Source organism: Miscanthus floridulus, chromosome 10, assembly GCF_019320115.1.
Source record: "Miscanthus floridulus cultivar M001 chromosome 10, ASM1932011v1, whole genome shotgun sequence".
Classification (NCBI taxonomy): Eukaryota; Viridiplantae; Streptophyta; class Magnoliopsida; order Poales; family Poaceae; genus Miscanthus; species Miscanthus floridulus.
This window is the reverse complement of record NC_089589.1, coordinates 36,285,510-36,307,362: the sequence shown is the minus strand read 5'-3', so window position 1 is coordinate 36,307,362 and position 21,853 is coordinate 36,285,510. Positions and strand designations below refer to the sequence as shown.

General features: G+C 44.9%; 1 protein-coding gene and 1 long non-coding RNA gene across 2 annotated transcripts; both read left to right on the top strand.

The window, feature by feature from the left end:
- Positions 1-1,873: 1,873 nt before the first annotated feature.
- LOC136485308 (uncharacterized) lies at positions 1,874-3,390 on the top strand. Its single transcript, XM_066482219.1, has 3 exons — positions 1,874-2,185; positions 2,296-2,637; positions 3,000-3,390. Exons 1-3 carry the CDS (start codon positions 2,027-2,029, stop codon positions 3,192-3,194), a joined length of 696 nt encoding a protein of 231 aa, XP_066338316.1. The 5' UTR covers positions 1,874-2,026; the 3' UTR covers positions 3,195-3,390.
- A 1,488-nt stretch (positions 3,391-4,878) lies between these two features.
- On the top strand, positions 4,879-8,521 carry LOC136490018 (uncharacterized). Its single transcript, XR_010767475.1, has 3 exons — positions 4,879-5,861; positions 6,369-6,443; positions 8,347-8,521. It is a non-coding gene; the product is annotated as an uncharacterized lncRNA (long non-coding RNA).
- The last annotated feature ends 13,332 nt before the right edge of the window (positions 8,522-21,853 follow it).

Sequence of the window (21,853 nt, the reverse complement as noted above, 5' to 3'; positions counted from 1 at the left end):
CTTAGTGTCTGGTAGAAGACGAGCGCCCCTGGAAGCATTCTATTTCGGGCGGTTCTGCCACAGCGATCTTGTTGTAGGGATGGGCCACCCGTTCGTGCCTCCTGTTCATGATCCGGCACGGTCTTCTGGCTCTAGAGGTATCCAACGGCCCCCGGTCATGCTGGTCTACCGGCGCCGCCAACACTCTTCGACGGCGCCATCCCCTTCGGCTACCTCGATTGTCGTCCCTGCTACTCAGCGCTCCTCCAACACGCCGATTGTTCCGGTTCCCCTACTGTCAATCAGCAAGCCATGCAAACCAGGGGCAAGTCTAGAATCAATCAACCTCAACAAATCTTCAAATTGTCCGCGGTTACAGCAGACATCAGTCAGCTCCCAAAAACATATAGAGGTGCATTCTCTGATCCAAATCGAAAGCTTGCTATGGAGGAAGAATATGGGGCTCTTATTGCCAATCAAACATGGGATCTTGTGCCACAACCACCACATGCCGAAATTATTGTTTCAGGGAAATGGCTTTATTGTCACAAACTCAATGCTAATGGATCTCTAGCTCGCTATAAAGCTCATTGGGTTGTGCGTGGTTTCTCTCAACAAACAAGGCCTTGACTATGATGAAACATTCAGTCCTGTTGTCAAACCCGTGACAATACGCACGGTGTTATCTCTTGTTGTCTCTAGTGATTGGCCCATTCACCAATTGGATGTTAAAAATGCATTCCTACATGGCACACTCAGTGAAACTGCGTATTGTAACAACCTCCTAGCTTTGTTGATCCAGCTCACCCTGATTATGTATGCAAGCTCAACAAAGCACTCTATGGCCTCAAGCAAGCACCACGGGCTTGGTATAGCCGTTTCCAAGCGTTAATCACGTCAATTGGATTCCGGGCTTCTCAATGCGACACCTCGCTCTTCATCTTCACTCATGGAACAGATGTGGCCTATCTTCTTCTGTGTGGATGACATCATTCTAACCGCTTCATCCCAGCCTCTTCTTCAGCGCATCATTTGCTACTTGCAGAAAGAATTTGCCATGACTAATCTTAGTCATCTTCATTACTTCTTGCGGGTTTCTGCTCAACGGTCATCAGCAGGTATGTTCCTCTCTCAAGGCAAATATGCCCACTGAAATTTTGGAGAAGGTGAATATGTCCTCTTGCAACCCATGCTCGACTCCTCTTGAGGTTCAGCCCAAGCTGTCCGCCCAAAGAGGACCACCAGTTGCCGATCCTACTCTATATCGCAGTCTCGCACGAAAATACTGTACGTCCCGTACGCTTGATAGTGGGCTAGGCACATAGGAGACGTAGAAAATGGTAAGGATCAGGTAGACGAAAAATCATAATGATAAGTTAATAGGTGAATTGTAATGGCAGATCGTAAAACTTCAAAAATTGTAATGATGTGGATCCAAATAATAATAACCCAAACTAAAACATGAAACCTCCATTAAGGCTGACCTAATTATTACACGTGGACCTGGTCTAGTCTGCTAAACAGCATGAGGTTCGGTCACGAATCACAAAGCAACGAATTTGTATATATATATATATATATATATATATATATATATATATATATATATATATATATATATATATATATAAATAAATATATATATAAGCTCTGGAAAAACGGATGGACGAACACAACAATATACTAGTTGGTGCTCCTTATGCGACGGCCGGGCGAGGAAAAAAAAAGATTTCCGCCAGGTCAAGATGCGGAATCGAGTCGAGTTCCAGCCATCTCCGATCCACATGCAAGGGATCGGAATCGGACAGACACAAGCAGTAGTCCTCATCAAAAGCAAAATTCATCGCCGGTCTCATCCAGGTCAAGTTTAGGGACCTAGATGACACCGCGGGCCAAGTTCAGGGCCTACAGTGAATTTTGCTCCCTCATCAATCAATCGGACCATAAAAGGTAGATCCAGCCGATCGAGTATCGCGACGACTCGAGGAAAGATATATTAGCTGCTGTACACGACTTGGTGCTCCCATCGGATCGGATCATACCACCGATGACGACGCGTGGCGCGGTCGCCTGCCTTTGCAGCGAGGTCCTGAGGGACGAGGAGCTGGGCGGCGCGCCGTTATTGCTGGACGCCGGCGGCGTCTCCATGGCCGACAGGGACCCCGCAAAGATGGCGGCGGAGAGGGCCGCCAAGTTCATCTTCCGGGTGCGTCACGCCTGCTCCTAATTAATATTAGCGGATCAAAACAAACTTTTATTATATCATCATCACGTCCGTCCGTACGTGCTGCTAACTAAAAGTTTTCTTTGTTGCAGGGACTGTTGATCTTACTTTGGTTGTATTTGTTTGATTCCATGAGAGAATACGCTATCAACTACACTGGCGGAGACATACGGTTCAGTACGTTTGCTGCGATTGTTGTTGCCGTGCCTATAGCTGAAATCTTTGGCATCATGGGCCAGACCTTGGTAGCGCCATGGTCGCCGCGGCCTCCCATGGGATCACCGATGCTATTTACCGCATGCGCCACTGCTAGTGCCAACAGTGAGGTCCTGAAGGAGGCGCCGATGATGCCCTCGGACGCCAGGAGAAGAAAGACTGCCACCGAGGCTGCGCTGGACATGGCTGTCGCGAGGATCTATATATGCATCGTCCGGGTACGTATGGATATATATGTATATGGAAAAAAAATTCTACTCCCTCCTCTAAACCAGGTAGCCATGGAACTCATTTTCTTCTGAAAAACAATATTATATATGAAATTAAAGTCCTTTATTTACAAACGCTAGCTTCCCGCCTCACTACATATGTAATAAACTGACAAAACAAAAAAGAAGGATATATATAGAGAAGCTTTAAGTTCCTATGTATGGTCATTAATTTATAATCTTTCTTCTTGTTTGTTAGAATGGCATTCAACTCTTAATTTGTCGGTATTAATTATATGTATGTTAATCTTTGGCTTATATAAAATAAAGCAAAATATGCTTGCTGATGAAAATAATTTCCTGGCGTGCAGGGACTGTTGGCTTTGCTTTGGGTGTATTTGGTCGATTTGATGAGAAGATATATGGCCACCCACGGTTTGGGAGAACTGTTCTTCACTATGACTCCTTTGCTTATTCTCGCTGCAGGCGTCTCTCTGTTCTTTTGCTTTCTGATGGAGAGCTTCCGCAAATTTATCGATCGTCATATTGACCTATGCTGGAACTAGATTGAGTACCTAGGATGGTCACTTTGTAATACGTACGCTCAATGCTTTTCGTTTGGTAAATTTTCAGGGATATATAATACAAAAAGAGATAGATTACTTTCTGGTTGCTTTTTGTTGGGCTCTAGAATTCTGATGAATACGTAATTCGTAGTGAACAACTTGTACTCCCTCTGTTTCAAAATTGTAAATTGCTTTGCCTTTTGTGGATACAATAAATTTGACTATCTATGTAGATACTAGGAATATATGCGCGCTTCGCCACGCCCGCTTTGGTGTGCACATGCCGGTGCCTGCTCGCTATATTGCATATCTGACCAACGTGAACAACGTAGCACACACAGACGATAGCATTGAAACGCATGGAGGCCGCTATATCATACACAAATGCCGCTACATATTTTTTTTCTTTTCCATTAAATGAAAGAATAATAATTACATAAGAACAAAACAAATTGGGAGGGAAATACACAAGGCAACTAGGCCCAAAGAGAAGTGGGCCTCAAGCACCCCTTCACCGCCTTCACTCATATCTTCATAGATAATAATATATACAAGCTCCATGGGTTACCCCAAGTGATTGTCTCTGATCGCGACAAAGTCTTCACCAGTGCCCTATGGAAGTTGTTGTTCAAATTGGCAGGCACCGATCTTCATCTGAGCTCCGCCTACCACCCCAATCTGATGGGTAGTCCCAACGTGTCAATCGGTGCCTGGAGACCTTCCTTTGCTGCTTCGTCCATGCTTTGCCCGTCCGGTTGGTCTCAATGGCTCTCATTGGCTGAGTACGGGTACAACACTAGCTCTCATTCCACCTTGGGTGGTTCCCCATTTGAGGTTCTTTATGGGCTTCCACCGTGCCATTTGGGCCTCGATCTTGCGTTGGCTTCCCCTGCTCCAGAGTTGCAGACCTGGCTCGAGGAACACGCAGTGATGCATGACTTGGTCCATCAGCACTTGCTTCGCGCCCAGTCTCTGATGAAGCGACAGGCGGACAAGGGCCACTCTGAGCGCCACTTTGCAGAGGGTGATAAACTCCAACCATATGTGCAGACTTCAATTGCTCGTCGCTTTTGTGAGAAGCTATCCTTCAAGTTCTTTGGCCCTTACCGTGTGATCGCCCGTGTGGGTTCCGTCACTTACATGCTAGATCTTCCAGTGGAGGCTAACATTCACCTGGTGTTCCATGTATCTACGATCACCCGGACACAATCAGGTATCGTCTCTGCTTCTGTTTACATTTGTTGTTTTCCATGTTCCTGAGAAGATCCTCCAACGCCGCTCCCCGTCAAACAAGGCCTCATCAAATGGTCCCAATGCCAGTGTCGTTGGCCTCTTGGGAAGCTCTGGACCCGCTCCATCAGCAGTTCCCTTCCCTAGAGCTCCGGCATGGGGGTAAGCACCAGCAACTCAACGGCCACTGTTGAAGTCCCGACAACAGGCTCCCAAGACGAAGTGGTCCATCAACGGCCCAGCCGTGCAACGAGGCCCAACTTGTGAATGTCCGGTCCTGATTGGGCCATGTAACCTGAATGGCGAGCTCCTGAATCTATCTATCTATATACTACTAAAAAGACCCGAATGTCATCATCACCGCTAAACTAATCGCCCCGCTCCGCTCCTAATCATGGTTACCGCACGCCCTTGGGCGAACCCACGCCCCCTGCCGCGCCTCCCACTGCCTGCCGGGGCGCCTCCCACCCGCCCCGACGGTTCCAGCCGCCGTCGCCCCTGCCCCCTCCCCTCCACGCCGAGGACGTCCTGGCCGAGGGCGGATCCAACGATGAGGCATCTCATCCGGTGAGCAGACTGTCGGCCGTCGCCCTCGGCGGATCCAGCGACGAGGCGGAGCAGCTAGGGTGGAGGCGCTCACCCTTGGTGGATCCGGCGAGGTGGCATCTTGACCCAGGTGGAGGCCTTTGGTAAGGCTGAGGGCTCAGGCGAGGACGCACCATGGCTCCAGCCTCGACGCGGCCGCGCGAGGCAGCCACCGGCGCTGGGAGCAACGACGGCGAGCAGAGGCGCGGGCACGCGGCGGACGGCCCCTCTCTCCTTGCCGGCACTGGACGTGCTGGTGTCCGTGGACCAAGGCTCGAGGAGGAGCACAAGCTCTAGCATCAGCTGCTTCACAGGGAGGGCGTCTCCGCCGCGGACTACGCCGGACCTCGATCGATTTCTCGGCCGCTGACTCTGCATCTGCGGCCTCAGATTGAGGAGAGCAGAGTGGTATTGGTGGCGACGGTGCGGCGGGACCTGCTCTTGTGTGGGGCAATGACTGCTGCTGACGGCGGCTATCGTGCGGCGGGGGCTGTGCACAGCTGTAGCTAGACGAAGGCCCGTGGACTGGGATTCACGGCCGCCAGTTCGCGTCGTCGACTAAGGAGAGGCCAAAGTCACTCCGTCTATGGTTCATCGGGTACGTCGTGCGATGCTTGGTTGACATCGTCTGCTCTGTGCCGATGCTCAGTAGCTGGCTCTCTGCTGGAAGGCGCTCAGGGAGGACGACTTGCAGACCAACTCCTGCAAGTTCGAGAGTGGCCGCAGGGAGGACGACGCGGTGACGCAGATGAGGAGGCATCCTGGTTCTGCGGCCCAGCGTGGGTGTGAAGCACTCCGACTGGGCAAACTGAACCTCCAAGATTCTATATCGGCCAAGTATCAACAAACAATGTCAGTCATGGAGATTCGCCACTAGGAGCCAGTTGTTATTCATTAGTATATAACTATGGCCCTGTTTGGCAGGGCTTTACTTCACTAGTGAAGCCATTTTTTTTGCTTCAGCTCCACGAACAGTTCCACCGGTGGAGCTGAAGCGGTTTTGGTAAACCATTTGGCAAAATGGCTTCTATGTGAGAGCATGTTTTTAGGGGCCTGGACAAGGAGCCGGGAGAAGCCACTTTTTTTTTGGCTCCATCCCACCCCAAATCACTGTGAGAGCATGTTTTTAGGGGCTTTACAAGTGAAGCTATTTTACTTTACCCCGTTTAGTAGAAAACGGCTCTAAACGGCTCCTGAAGCCGGTGGAGAAGCCCTGCCAAACGGGACCTATATATACTTGATAGACTATCTAGCTATATTGTTGTGCCTAATCAATCGATAGTATATAAGTCAATTGCTGATCATAATGTAGCCCCTTGGGGCTGAATACGAAACAACCTAATGCAGTTTTGGGTGCAGGTGTTGCTGGGGTGCATCTTTCTTCTGATAAAAGTACCAATTACAAAATGATCAATCATAAACTACACAACTCAGGTTTGTGCATTACTGCTTCTTATACTGCCTATGTTGAATTACCATAAAATTGTTGTGCCTATTATTACGATAATTAAATTACTTGTTTGACAAATGGTTCACATTTTGCCAAAATGGATGTAACTGATATCAACAAGTTCGCTACTCGGTCCTAGCAGCAAGTTACATTTCAAAGTTATTGATAAAAATCAAATATTCAATTGTCGATATATGTCGCAAAATAGAATCAAATATTTCCTTTGATTCTTGCTTTATGTAAAGTATGCACATTTTCCCTTTATGACAGATTGCCTGCATTTTTTGCACACCCCAGCGCCTTTTTTTTCTTGAGGGGATTTTAATAGTATATCAGCTGCCATATATATGACTCAAATCATGCCCTCTGAACCTAGAGTGTAGACGTTATTGTGACTCACATGTGTAGATGTACTTCTCAGATCAAGGCTTATTAGTGCATCTACATGGGCTGTAGTATGTTCATAGTCAGATTATGAATGGGAAGCCAAATTCGATTGTTTTCGTAAAAATGATTAGGAGTTACCAAATTGATATGCTATTGATATGTGTGGATGCATGGTAAATAACAGACGTACCTCTATTTTTTCATGACCATGCTAATGCACATATTTCATTAAGAGGATATAGGGGAAAAACAAACTTTACAAAAAGATCAGCAAAGCCTTGGTTTGGCTGAACTTAAGCACCAGAGTTTGGCTAGGTCCTAATTTTTTACAAACACCATTTGCAACGTAAACAACTCTAGCGACTATAAGTCATCAGTATCTCGACCGCACAGAAACTAGCCTTGTTTGGGATTAGCGGGTCTAGGATTGTTGCAACAAATTAGTAAGGTGAGGTCTACCCACTAAAGTTTAGTGACCCCTAAAGTTTAGTGATCCCTCTAAAGTTTAGTGACCCCTGTTTGGTTCCACCCACTAAAGCAGCTGTCCTATGTACACTTTAGTCACTTTTAGCTACCCCTTAGTGACTAAAAGCCACTAAACTTTAGTGACCCCTAAACTTTAGCGGGGTGTTTGGCATTTTAGTGACTAAAAGTGACTAAAGTTTAGTCACTAAACTATAGGAGGGGTGAACCAAACACACCCTTACTATCATTTGGGAAAGTAAGTCAGGGTTGTACTAAAGCCATGGGACCATGACCTAGAGGTATTAGGGGGAATTCCCTGTGTGCCATTAAAAAAGATCGTAATGCCCTGTGTGTCCCTGAAAAAGTTCAGCGGTCTTCAGCGCTACTGCTCCAACTTTTTTGTGCCCTCCATGCCACTGCCGTCAGTTTGGGCTCTAACGCCGTCAAACTGCAAGTGTAAAAAGACAAAAATACCCTTAAGTCTAAATATGTCATTAATTTTTTTTAGCATCTTAACGACTTGAAATGAAAAAACTCAAAACTAGAAAGTTATAGATCTCATCAAGATCTATAATTTTCATATAAAAATTATCTTCATTTAATTTCACAAAAAAATATGATTTGATATGATTAATATATCTTAGAAAAAACATATCTTTTTTTGCGGAATTAAATAAAGATAATTTTTATATGAAAATTATAGATCTCGACGAGATCTACAACTTTCTAGTTTTGAGTTTTTTTCATTTGAAGTCGTTAAGATGCTCAAAAAAATTAATGACATATTTAGACTTAAGGGTATTTTCGTCTTTTCACACCTGCAGTTTGACGGCGTTAGAGCCCAAACTGACGGCAGTGGCATGGAGGGCGCAAAAAAAGTTGGAGCAGTGGCGTTGAAGACCGCTGAACTTTTTCAGGGGCACACAGGGCATTACGATCTTTTTTAATGGCACGTAAGGAATTCCCCCTAGGTACTATGCTATATTGCTATCTATAAATCAGAAGAATCTGATGCTTTTAATTACACTATTTCAGAGCAGCATAAAGTTGTACACCAAGTTTCACATTCTGTGATATTAGATATGGGATAATTGGACACAATCTTCTGGATAAGATGACAGCAATTCAGCCATGAGATGATAATTTTGGCTTCTGGTGCCATCCTTTTTATGCGATTTCACAATTGTTCAATATCTCAGTTGCTGTTTGGCACGCATGTATGGTGTGTTCTAATAACTGGACTCGGCACTCTAATGCCCTTGTTACTACTAAAATATGGCTTAAGAAAATTTCTTATTACATTTCTAAATATTCTCAACCAGATATTCTTTGCTAAGATTTTTAACTGGTGTCGTAAAGGAACTTCCTCACAAAAACATGAAAATACAAAAATACCATTTAAAGTAGCTTTATTATCAGAAAGTATAGATAAGAAGATCATATGCACAATGGTGTTAGTTAACAGAAAGCACTAATATGATATCTGTAATGTTCAAATGCCTCAGAGTGCATATTGTCATTGTAATTTGTTCAGTTTTGGTAGTGTGGATCCATAAGCTACAATTTCATTGTTCTTTTGGTGTTCTTAATACCAACTTGTTTCTTAGTTCAACTTAGGTGTTCTAAACCTAATACTTCTAAAGTTATGTGGGGCCTTTTTCTTCCTGAATATGGAAATAGAGCTCCAGGTCTTCCTATCTCATCATTCATGCTATGGTGCTCTTTGTTCCCAAGAATTCAGTTTTGAACACAAAACCTTTTTTTTCAATATGATACATACATTGCATTTATCAAGGTAAGTGCCATGGTTGGTTCATGGGATTAAAGTAAGCTCTATTTCTCCTTATGCTAACCGGATGTGCTATTCCATCTATTTAATCCCAAGAATTCATGATCTTGTAAAGGCCTGTTGATATTGTTGACTTATGTGAAATGGAAAATTGGTAATATACTCCTCTTTCATTGAATTCAGGCCAATTGTCACAATCAAGAATTCTCGCCATGTTGAGAAAGGAGATGGAGCAGAAACTTCAACATTGTTTATTGCTTGCATTTCCCATGTTTGGCAATTATACTTCTCTACTATGAGCTAAATGGTATGTTTATATGTGCACAAACTTGATGTACGATATATCCTCCAAAAAAAACTGGATGTATGATATGTAAGAGATGACATAGTTTTGCTTATTGCAAATATTAGTACAAGAATAATTGCACAAGAAGTGCATCCTTTGGTAACACAATCTGTTGTATGGATGGAATATGAAGCATCAATACTTCAATAGTAATGTCACATGTTTGAAAGGGGTGTATCTGCATATCTTTTTTTTTTTTCTAAAATTCTTGTTCCTGTCCTTCTCTTTTAATCATTCAAGGAGCAAGATTGTCTTGTTAGTGGAAGGAACTATCATTAACATGTGAGGTTCTCTTCCCATAGGAGCCAAGGGATTGTTGCTAGCACATTTTATTTGACATGGCTAACCGTTTTGTGAGTGCCAGTAGCGCAAGTGTTATTCTTTCTGGCAGGATGACTTACAATTAATCAATGTTGGTTTCATTAGTGCCATGATATTTGGTCAACGTTATCTTTTCATTCCTTGGCATTTTTTATAAGGTCCTCGACATTGATTGTGTGGTCAGTAGGACACAGTTTATGCTTAAGTAGAACTATTTTATTATATAGTAAACTGATGTGATATTATTTTACACTAGCTTTGCACAGTGAAACATGTAATTTTATTTTTTTTCTTGCTCTCGTCGTAACGCACGGGCACTTAGCTAGTTTCAACTATAAAGGAGAAGGGAGAACAGAGAAACGACAACTGTTAATTCGATCCGGCTTGTCCTTGCATCGTGTGTCCACAAACGAGGCCCAATTTGTGATTAATCAATAGATAGACGAGCCCCCAGCCTCCACTTCACCCGACGCGTCTTCTTTCCTCATCAGATCGTCGGACCATATCATCGATGACGACCCGTGGAGCGGGCAGTGCCTGCGGCGAGGTCCCGAGGGAGGAGCTCGGCTCGCCGTTATCGCTGGACGCCGCCGGCAAGGGACGGCCAGCGGGCTGCCCGACGGAGACGCCCGGCGCCTCAATGGACAAGGACCCCGCCAAGAGTGCGGCGGAGAGGGCCACCAAGTTCATCGTTCGGGTGCGTTGTGGTTCCGCCTGCTACTAGTCGAGATACTGACGGTAAGCTATCGATATGGCATATTTGGCATGGAGCTAATGCGCAGGGCGGCCAGTCGAAACACGAGGAGGGAGCGGCGTGCCGCCGGCTGTGGCTTGAGCCCTTATAGGAGTGTCTTTAAAACGCAGTCGAACCATCGAGGAGGCGTCTCTGAGCCCCCTTCCCGTGCTCCCGTGCTCCGCCGGGGGCTCCCCTGCCTCCCCGGCCCCAGTGGCCGTCCTCGCTGTGATGCCCCCCTCTGCCGTGATGGCGGCTCCCGGTCTTGGCGCCTGATGCGGCCCTCCACATGTGTGGGTGCCTCCTTGGCCTCCGTCGCCACCGGCGGCGAATCCCAAATGTAAGCTCCCTGCGCTCCTCCTTCCCCTCTTTTCTCTCCCTCCCCCTGGTCGATGGAGCTCCCAGGTCTCTCCTTCGCGGTTGGGCTCAGGTTTCAGGATGAACTTATTAGGGCCACCCTGGGGCTTCCCGTGTCCTTCTCCTTTGCTGACTCTTTCCACCTTGTCGTCGCCTTTGGTCGTTGTAAGTTCAAGCTCTCTCGCAATCGGTTGGCTTGATCCTTCAAGCAACCATTGGGGGTTTTGCCTCCTTCTTCAAGATTTCCTTGCTCAATGATCGTGTTTTCAAGTTCTCGGTGGCCTCTAAGGAGGTCGGTCTGATCGTTCACCGTCTGACCTCGTTCGAATGTCCTCTCTTCAAGCTTTATTTTCATCTTTGGGGTGGTGGTGGCCCTGATTGGCGAGCTGAGCACAAGCTCTTATTAGAGGAGGTTCCTGGAGTCATGCCCCCTCGTCGCGTCCGCGTGCGCTCTCCTTTGCAGATGCCGTTCGTAAGCCTATGGCTAACCCTCCCCTCTCTGGTGCTAATGCTACCCCGTTGGGTCGCCCCTCACCTATGGCTCCAACTAGAACCTCAGTTTTTCGTCGCATCGAGTTTCCAAGGAAATCTGTTTTTGAACGTATTGAACCTGGTCCTTGTCTTCCTCAGCCCCGGCGCGGCGGCGACGCCATGAACCTTCCTTGCCCAAGATGCCTCCTCCCTGGCCATGCAAGGCGTGATTGCCATTGGCCTATCAGGTGTCGTGCATGCCACTCCTCGGGCCACGTTTCTGCGTCGTGTCCTGGAGCTGCTATCAAGAGAGGAAACAGCTGGCCGACAGGAGTAAAGGGAAGGCGGCGGCGGCTACTATTCAGATTGGTTTCGCAGCTGCTCGTGTTCAGTTCGTTTGGGGAACTGGCGACGGCCCTCTCGCTTCCTTGGGCTGACCCGAAACTTGTGCCTGAGTTAAGAGGTTCTTGGGCCAAGGTGTCGCCTCCCCTCCCGGTGGGCCAAAAGAAGCCCACTCTGGATCTTAATATTGAACCGGCCTCCTGGTCACTGGCCACCCCCTCGTCTTCTCCTCCCCTTTCCTTTACGCTGGGAGCGGCCACTTCACTTCCCGAGAAAAAACCCCAACTTCGAGCTACAGTGCAACTCTGCTCCGATCATCATCGACTCACCGGCGGTCATGGCGTATGAGCGTGCCGATCCTAGGCCGTTTGTTCCGCGCACGTTGGTCTGGGAGGATGTCGTCAACAGGCCAACAATGGTCCGCGCGGTGGCTTCAAGAAAGGCAGCCAAGAATAATGAGGACCTTGCCATCGTGATTTCGAAGTTGTTGATGAGGTCTTGAGGGAGTTCTTTCATGCTAGAAGGATAGTGATCACGGACATTCAGCCTTATTGCTTGGGTCAGGCCTATGTGCGATTTGATAGAGCTTTAGACAGAGATGTGCATATCCATCAGGGCCCAATCCCTTTTGATAATGTTTCTCTCACCTTTGTCAAGCACAATGAGGGGAGAAATTAGAGAAGGGTTCATTTTAATATTGAATGCTGGATCAAGTTGATGGGTTTCCCTCCGGATTACCAAGAGGAGCAGTACTACCAGGATGCTATTGGCTCTTTTGGTAAATTTCTGTACTGGCAAGAGGAAGAGAGGAGGTTGACTAGAGTGATCATAAGGGCACGTGTGATTGACCTGCAGTCCATCCCGCACTTCATAATTTTCTCCGAGTCTGAGGGGTTTGAAAGCGATTCTTGGACTGTGCAGTGCGAAATACTGCAACATAATCTTCTTGGTGGTGGCCCTCAGGATGAGGACCCTGTCCCTGAACTTCCAATTGGGGATGGTGCCCCCTTTACCTTTTTTGGGCTGGGGCAGCCTGGTGCTGGACCACAGCTGCAGGACAATGATCAGGAACAGCAGCAAGATCATCAGGATCAGCAGAATCAGGAGCCTGAGAATGACAATTGGGACCCATGGCCTCAGCCACAGCAGCAACAACAGAACATTGAGCAGCCGATGGTGGCTCAGGACCTGAACCTAGAACCACAGCAGCTAATGGAGATTGATCTAAATCTCCCTAGTCAGCATCAAGAAGACAATCCTCAAGAAGTTATTCTGAACCCAATGCATCCACCTCAGGGAGCTTTCTTAGAGCTGAATGACTTGATGGAGGGGGATAATGTGGTTGAAGAGATTGTTCTAGCTCAAAACATTCCTGAACTGGCACCTGATGAACCTGGCAAATGATGAGATGCAGATGCAGGTCCCCTTCTTGCCAGTGAATCATGTGAATCTCATTGATGACGAAATTCCTCTTGATCAGCTTGTGGATTTCAATGAAGCTAACCTCCCTGAGGACTTGATGGAGGACCAAGATGACCGGGATGCAGGGCCAGACCAGAATGGGCCAGGAAATGGGAACATTCAGCTCAATGTAGGAATGGTGCTAATCCAGCAAGATGGGCCAGATCCTGCCTTTGCTGACTGGGAAAGGAGGAAAACTGCAGAAGCTACCAGAATTTGGGCCACTCATTTCAGTCCAAGTAATCCAAATTCCATTCATGTCAGCATCCCCTCCGAGTGGGCCAATTTCTTTACTGTTATGCTCATGTCACCAGAGAACTTCTGCTGGGCCAAGGAGTTTCTGTCCTCCAAGGCTACACTCTGTCTGAAAGGTATGGGAGGTTCAATTGATTATTCTTTGCCCAAAGTTTGTCCCACTAGCAAGGGCCTCTCCTTCTTATCCTCCTCTTCCTATAACACAGAAAAAAGCAAGATGGCCACTTTGACATTAGAGGAGGTTCAGGAGGAAACCAGTGACATTGATGAGCAGCTGACTTCAGCAAAAAAGTCCTCAAGCAGGAAAAGGGCTAGAAAGTGAGGTAAGAAGAAGCCCGAGACTTAAAATTATGTACAATGGGTCCAAACCTTCAATTTGCTTTGATAAGAAATGGTTAGCATGTTCCCCTTCTCCCCCAACTTTGTCCTCCAAACTGATCAGAAATTTGGGCACACAGTTTTGTGAGATGAATCCTGAGCTACTAGAGGATGCTGTACTCAAAAAAGGAAAGAAGAGCCAACCTGTCTCCAAGAAGAAGGTAGCAGGACCCAAAGGACAAGGAATAAGCACTGAAGAAAAGAAGGACCAAGAAGGATCTGATGGCAAAGGGGAAGGAAGGGATGGGTGAAGGCAAGAAGCCCAAAGGAGACTGCTGAAGGGACTGGCCCTTGTTGCTTTTGATAATCAGTAGTTTGTCTGATTGTTTTTTGTAACTCTGTTGACCTGATGTCAGAGTTAAGTTGTGAACCTTGCTGTGCTTGTGATCACTTTAAGTCAGTTTCCTTAGTTTAATCATGAATCCAAACAATTATAGAATTAGGAATGTCCTCTCTTGGAATGTTAGAGGCATAAATGCCAGTTGTAAGTGGAATGCAGTCAAGGACAAGATTTTGCAATCCTCTTGTGATATTGTTTGTCTGCAGGAAACAAAGAAATATGTTTTTGATTCTCAGTTTCTGAAGCATATCTGTCCAAACAGCTTGGATGCTTTTGAGTTCCTCCCCTCTAATGGGGCCTCAGGGGGCATTCTTGTGGCCTGGAATGGCTCACTCTTTTCTAGTAACAAGATTTTCAGTAATGACTACTGTTTGTCCATGGAATTCACTTCTGCTCATAATGATGCTTATTGGGTGTTAACATGTATATATGGCCCCTGTACTACTGAGGGCAAAGTTTCGTTTCTTAACTGGCTAAAAGAAATTCAGATGCCTGATAATGTTGATTGGCTCATCTTGGGAGATTTTAATCTAATAAGAAGACAGGAAGACAGAAACAGGCTAGGAGGAAATCCATCTAAAATGTTGTTATTTAATGAAGCAATCAGTCTGCTGGGTCTAAATGAAATTGTCTTGCAAGGCAGAAAATATACTTGGTCAAATATGCAGCCTTCCCCTTTGCTGGAAAAATTGGACTGGGTTTTCACATCTAGCAGTTGGACACTCTCCTATCCAAACACCTCTGTTAAGGCTCTGGACATGACACCATCTGATCACACTCCTTGTGTCATCTCTATTTCCACTGTAATCCTGAGAAGTAAGGTCTTCAAGTTTGAAAATTTCTAGTTGATGAGTGATCAATTCCTTGAGATTGTTGCTGAAAGTTGGGCCTCCCCTAACCATCACTCTGACAGGGCCAAATCCTTAATAGCAAAGCTTAAGCTCTTAAGAAGCAAATTGAAATATTGGCAGGCAGCAAAAACAGGGTTGAAAACTCTCATCACAAATACTAGAACAGTCCTGCAATTCATTGAAGTTCTAGGGAATACATGGACTTAAGTATTGAAAAGTGGAATTTTAAAGAAAGCCTGAAGAACCATCTGCTAGAACTGTTGGAGCAATAGAGGATATACTGGAAACAAAGGGGAACAATCAAATGGGTAAAATTGGGAGATGCTGGAACAAGTTTTTTCCATGCTAATGTAACCATCAGACACAGAAGAAATCTAATTAGTGAGCTGATAACCAGTGAAGGGACAATGGTTAGTGATCACAGAGAGAAAGAGCAGGTTTTATGGGAGGATTTTAAGATCAGGCTTGGCTCTTCTGAGTTTAATGGCTTTGTAGCGGATCCTAGATTCTTTATTCAAAGAGTAGATAATCTAGGTCTGCTAGAGGAACCTTTCACTAAGGGTGAGATAGACAATGTTATAAAGGCTTTGCCAAATGATAAATCCCCAGGGCCAGATGGATTTAACAATGAGTTTCTGAAGACATGTTGGCCAATCATTAAACAAAATTTCTATGATCTATGTAATGATTTCTTTGAAAACTCAGTTTGTCTAAGGAGTATTAATTCTTCTTATATTACCCGCATACCCAAGATTTCAGACCCATCTCACTGTTAAACTCTTCAGTGAAACTGATCACCAAAATTCTTGCTAATAGATTACAACCTTTCATAACTTCACTAATTCACAGAAACCAGTATGGCTTCATCAAGAGCAGGACAATTCAGGACTGCTTGGCTTGGTCCTTTGAGTACCTCCATCTTTGCCACCACTCAAGAAAGGAGATAGTAATCATAAAGCTTGATTTTGAGAAGGCATTTGACATGACTGAGCATTAAACTATGCTCACTCTCATGGAAGCAAAAGGTTTTGGGCAAAGGTGGCTGGATTGGATGTAGACCATCTTCTCCTCTGGTACATCAGCTGTTCTTCTAAATGGAGTTCCTGGAAAGATTTTCCACTGCAATAGGGGTGTCAGGCAAGGTCACCCACTCTCTTCTCTACTTTTTGTACTAGCAGCAGACTTCTTACAGTCCATGATCAACAAGGCCAAAGACATGGGGTCAATGATGGTCCCCATCAATGTGTCAGAAGGAAAGCTTGATATCCTGGCTGGGACGTTTGGTTGCTCAAAAGGTAACCTTCCATTCACCTACCTTGGTCTTCCATTGAGCATTGACAGACCAAGAGCTCATGCCTTTCTGCCTCTTGTAACTAAATGTGAAAGAAGATTAACTGGGATCTTCTTCTTTTTGAACCAAGCTGGGAGATTGCAAATCACTAATGCTGTGCTTACTGCCCTGCCGACATTCTTTATGTGTTCTCTCATTCTGCCAAAAAGCATCATTAAAGAGATTGACAAATACAGGAAACACTGCTTATGGAGAGGTTCTGATATCAATGCAAAAAAGCCACCAAAAGCTGCATGGAAGATGGTATGTGTACCAAAAGATGAAGGTGGGTTAGGAGTGATTGACATTGAAAAGCAGAACAAGGCTCTGTTAACAAAGAATCTCCACAAATTCTTTAACAGGTTAGACCTCCCCTGGGTAAAGTTGGTATGGGAAAAACATTACAGAAATGGAAAGCTACCAAGTCACATAAGGGTCTTTTTGGTGGAGAGACAACCTAAAACTCCTTCCTGATTTTAAGAACATTGCTATGCCCCAAATTAATAATGGAGAAACCTCTCTCTTCTGGCATGATAGATGGGCCAATGATCCCCTGACCATCTCAATGCCTGAGCTCTTCTCCTTTGCTGTTAATAAGCTTATTACAGTAAAGGGGGCTTTCAATCAGGATGATTTGACTGATCTGTTTCAGCTGCCCCTTTCTCAGATTGCCTTTGAGCAAATGCAAAATGTCCAGCGTCTGATTGAGGCATCAACTCTGAATGATGAGAATGATAAGTGGATTTATAGTTGGAGTTCCAGCATCTTTGCTTCTGCAAAGGTCTATAAAATCCTAATTGGACACTCTGACATTCATCCAACATATAAATGGCTTTGGAAAAGCAACTGTCAACCAAAGCATAAGGTCTTTTTAATTTTTGGCTGCTAATCAAGGATAGACTAAGCACTAGACACATCCTGAGAAGGAAGAACATGCATCTGGATTCTTATAATTGTGTTTTATGCAACCTTCTGACAGAAGAAACAGCTGATCATCTTTTTGTGGACTGCTCTTTTGCTGCAATGTGTTGGGATCTAATTGGTATTGACCTGCCACAGAATGGTAGCTTTCCGGAATTGACATCACAGCTCAAAGATCAACTGAATTCCCCTTTTTTCATGGATTCTATCATCCTAATGTGCTGGACAATCTGGTCAGCAAGAAATGATCTTATATTCAGAGGAATCAGGCCGATTGCAGAAGAATGTTTCTAAAAGAGCTATCGTTGCTCCAGCTCAGAGTAAAGCCAAACCAAGAAGAACAGTATAACTTATGGATTCAGAATCTGGCTTAAACAGCTGTCTAGCGTTAATCTGTGGCAGAACCGCCTAATCTAATGTCTTCCAGGAGTACTCGTCTTTCATTAGACACTAAGTACCCAAGGGAGAACACTAAATTACTTGGTTCCATCGGGCACACCCCAAGGGAGAACCCGAAAATTCACATTTTTCCATCGGGATCACAAATGAGAAAATAAAGTTTACATCATTCTTAACCCATTTCTTACCTTACTTTTAATACAACATCAGAGTATAATATTTACTGTGAATAATAGCAAAATATTATCATGTTATCAGAGTTATGAACAATTTAATTTGACAGCGGAATATAAACATGTGATCAGAATTACAGCGGAAATAATTATCTATTCATGACATGATGAAACATTGATATATAAATTATGACAACAGATTGTAAAACTTTCAGTTATAAAAACATTTAGTGAGAGTTATAAATAAAGACTATGATCGCAGTGTAAAGGAAATTCTCTCTGAGCCCACCAGAAGGAATCCACACACAAGAGTCAGCTCTAGCATCCACCTGTCACCTGCAACAGGAGGAAATAAAACCCTGAGTACTTAATTGTACTCAGCAAAACTTACCCGACAGGAGGAAAGAAAAGACTCCAAAGATATGCAACGCTATCTAGCTTGTGGGTTTATTGTATCGGCAGGAGCATTACTAAGGCCCCGTTCGGCTTGTTGAATCTTAGATGAAATTGGCTGGAAAACACTGTTCTGGCTGAAATATTATGAGAGAAAAATACTATTTTGGCTGAAAAAAGAAGCCGAATAAACCGGATATAGGGTAAGCCGAACGGGTCCTAAAAGTGCGTCCTTATATTCGATTTTTATTAGCAGTGCATTTGTTCATTAACTAACCATTCTATGTAAGCACATGTGCTACTTTTAAGCATGTGGTAAGCAATCAGAATCCTCTTTACCATCTTTTATCTTCCGGTTCTTACTACGGTGCTAGAGTTTAGACAAGTCGTACCGAAACGTCAGCGATTCGCGAATCAATGCCCACAGCTGGGTACCCCGAAAACACACGCCCCGCTTGTACCCCGGGCACAAGCAGGACCAACCCACTATCCTCCTATCACGGGGTCCATGTCCCCGTCCAAACTGGGACTCCAAGCCCCCGCCCCTAAGTCTCGGACTTAATACGGTGCAAGGACCTCCTAACCCAAAAACCATCATGACAGTCGGTTCGAAAAGAGCCAGAACCCATGACAAGAGAGTAACAAGTTTTCCAAGGGTCCATACCCAAGTATGTGCTCGGGATAATAAGTCTGTGACTTGCCTAGCATCCAATGCAACGGCTGGTCCTTAACCGACACAGACAGGGAAAACAGTGTAACCAAGCCATGCCCCGTTGGCCGCGGGATATACCTCTTACACCCACCAATACCCAAACCATATCTCTGCTCGGTCACCATTTTTCCTTTCCACCATTTAATATATATTCCAAGTGATAATAATACAGTAATATATTTCCTATCTCTCGCGAGTGACAGGCAATCACTCGACTTCTATTAGAGTCCTGTAGCATAGCAATCTATACGATCCTGTCATACTAGTAAGACTAATAGGATAAAGATATATATATGCAAGTGGGTTTCATTCAACTTCTTAAAACTTAATGCACAAATATAATTTAAAGTTCAGAAAAGTAGGGGTTATGCACCGGGGCTTGCCTTGATAAGATTTAATCAGAAGTTAACTTTCCATCATGGCGACATGATCTCCAAAAGCATCATTTCTCCAGCAACTCCCGATGACTCCGCGATCCATCGACGTCCCTATTATGATAATCAATGCGATGCAATACAAAGACGTAATTAATCAACTACAACCGTGACTCGTAAAATACGATTTATGCCACTCAAGCTAATGAGCTAGTTCTAACGACAACCGTACTTAGGCTACATATCCATGTTGTCGAATAAGGCGTTATTTCCCAATAAATATTTTAGTTATACAAATCCAAGTTGTTTTCTTTATTTTATCCTATCGATTTAATCATTATTCGAAATAGGACATCATTATCTATCTAGGAAACTAATTATTCCGGAGCTACAACAATTACAATGAGCAGCTAATAATATTAGTAATTTAGTATAAAGTTTTCAGAGTCAACACTATCACCGATTTATCACGGAAATTCCTACAAGTTTATATTTTATAATATTAAATATCTCAAATTAATTATATAACTTCCAAGAATATTATCAAACTATGTGAATAAAATATACTAACAGATAGATCATGATTTTAGAAGACTAACAAAATTGGTTTCATCATTTTTGAACAACTACACAAATTTATATTAATTTTACAATTTATTTCCTAAACTAAATTAGCAATCACTTTAGAAAACTAAAGGGTCAGCGGCAAGGCAGCCTAGGCGGGGCATAGTGCGTGAGCGGCCAGAGGCCCACGCGAGGCGCGCGGCCAGGACGGCCCACAGGCGCGCGCGGTAGCGGACGGGTGGCGTGTGCTCACAGTGCCTTGGCGGCGGCGGGGACGTCGGCATGCGGGGCACGGGAGGAGCCACGGAAGGGTAGCGCTGCAGAGTTGCAGGGCGGCTCCTCGGCACCGGCGGTAGGGCACGCGACGACGGCGGGAATGTGGCACGGGGCAACGCAGAGGGCTACGGCCAGAGGTGGAGCGGCGTGGGGAGGTGCGCGGACTCAGCGCACGCGCGCGCCCTCGTGAGATCGGGGAAAAGCTGGCAACGACGGGCAAGAGGCGCGGCATGGCGACGCGGTGGCTCGGGCGACTGCGTAGCAGGCGCGACTGGCGGCGGCAAGTGCTGCGGGCACGGGCAGCGGTCCAAAACGGACCGAGGGGGTCGCGCGCTCGCGCAGGGGATTCTAGCACCGACGCCCGTGACCACGACGGTTGCAGTAGAGAGAGGAAAAGCGAACGGAGGCAGGGAAGTGCAGGAGACGCGTGGGGCTCGCCATCGATATGAAGCACAACGAGGAGGCAGGACATGACAACGCAGCGTGGGCAAGAGCAGGGCCACGTGCTCTCCTGGGGGAAAATACAAGCAAAACAGTACACGGCAATAGCAGCTTGGCCAGCTTTCTTTAAGACGCTCTCAGAGAAAGGACGAGAGGGAGAGGGAGCAGCGGCACGACGACGGGACTCGACAACGCGGCACGACGCGAATAACTTCGATGATTGATGGATTCAGAGCAGGGGCACCACCATATTCAAGCGGCTAGGACGGCAGTGAGGCAAGGACAGCAGCTGAACGCAAGGGCGTTGCGTGGCTCTGCTGGCTGCCTGCCTGTGCGTGCGACGCGGACGTGAACAGCGATACGTCGTCGGCACTCCAAAAGATCTAAATCCTATCGACTTCCATCACTAAACATTTCACGCGACAGTTCCCACTCCATACCCAGCCATAGAGCAAAATATTAGGTTGTTAAGTAATTACTTTTGCGCAAAACAAATCGCCATAACAACACTTTAAAATATAATTTCTGATTTTTACCGTTTATGCGAAAAGCTACTTTTCAAAATCTAAATTCAATTTTTGAGCTATCATATATATATATATATATATATATATATATATATATATATATATATATATATATATATATATATATATATATACTATTGAATAAATTTTACTTACCAAAACAAGAGTTGTATTTTCATCTATTAAACTTGCGCTCCAGATTTATTCAAGTACTAAATAGAAACTATATTTTATCTTGTTTATAAAAATTGTTTTTCATGCTTAATCAAATAAACAAGTCATTCGCCCTTGTATTTGCTATCAGACATTTTTAAACATAAGTCAAATTTTAAAATCTAAGAAAATCGTTTCGAAAATTTTTCTTAGGCCTAAATCGCGGTGCTAAACGAGCTCGTAACACCAGAGGTGTTACATAATCTCTTTTGTTTCTTTTTTTTGTATCTTAATTCTATCTTTTATTTTCTTCTCCCCTTCCTTTGTAAACCCCTGTGACCCCTTGTTTGTGTTTTAATAAATCTCACTGTAGGGACTACGGTCCCTCCAGAATCTTAAAAAAAAAACTAGTCGAGATACTCCTATTTTGATTTTCGTCAAAAAAAAAAAAAAAACACCACGCATGCGTTTACGTACATAGTATTAGTTGTTAGCTTATAATTAGGGAACTGCTATTTTACAGGTGGCTGTTTCCTCGGTTCCCATCAGGCGACGAAGCTCATCCATGCGATCTTCATCCAACGGCTAAGACATCTTCTTCTTGCTCCCGACAACAACCTGCTCTCTTCTTCTCT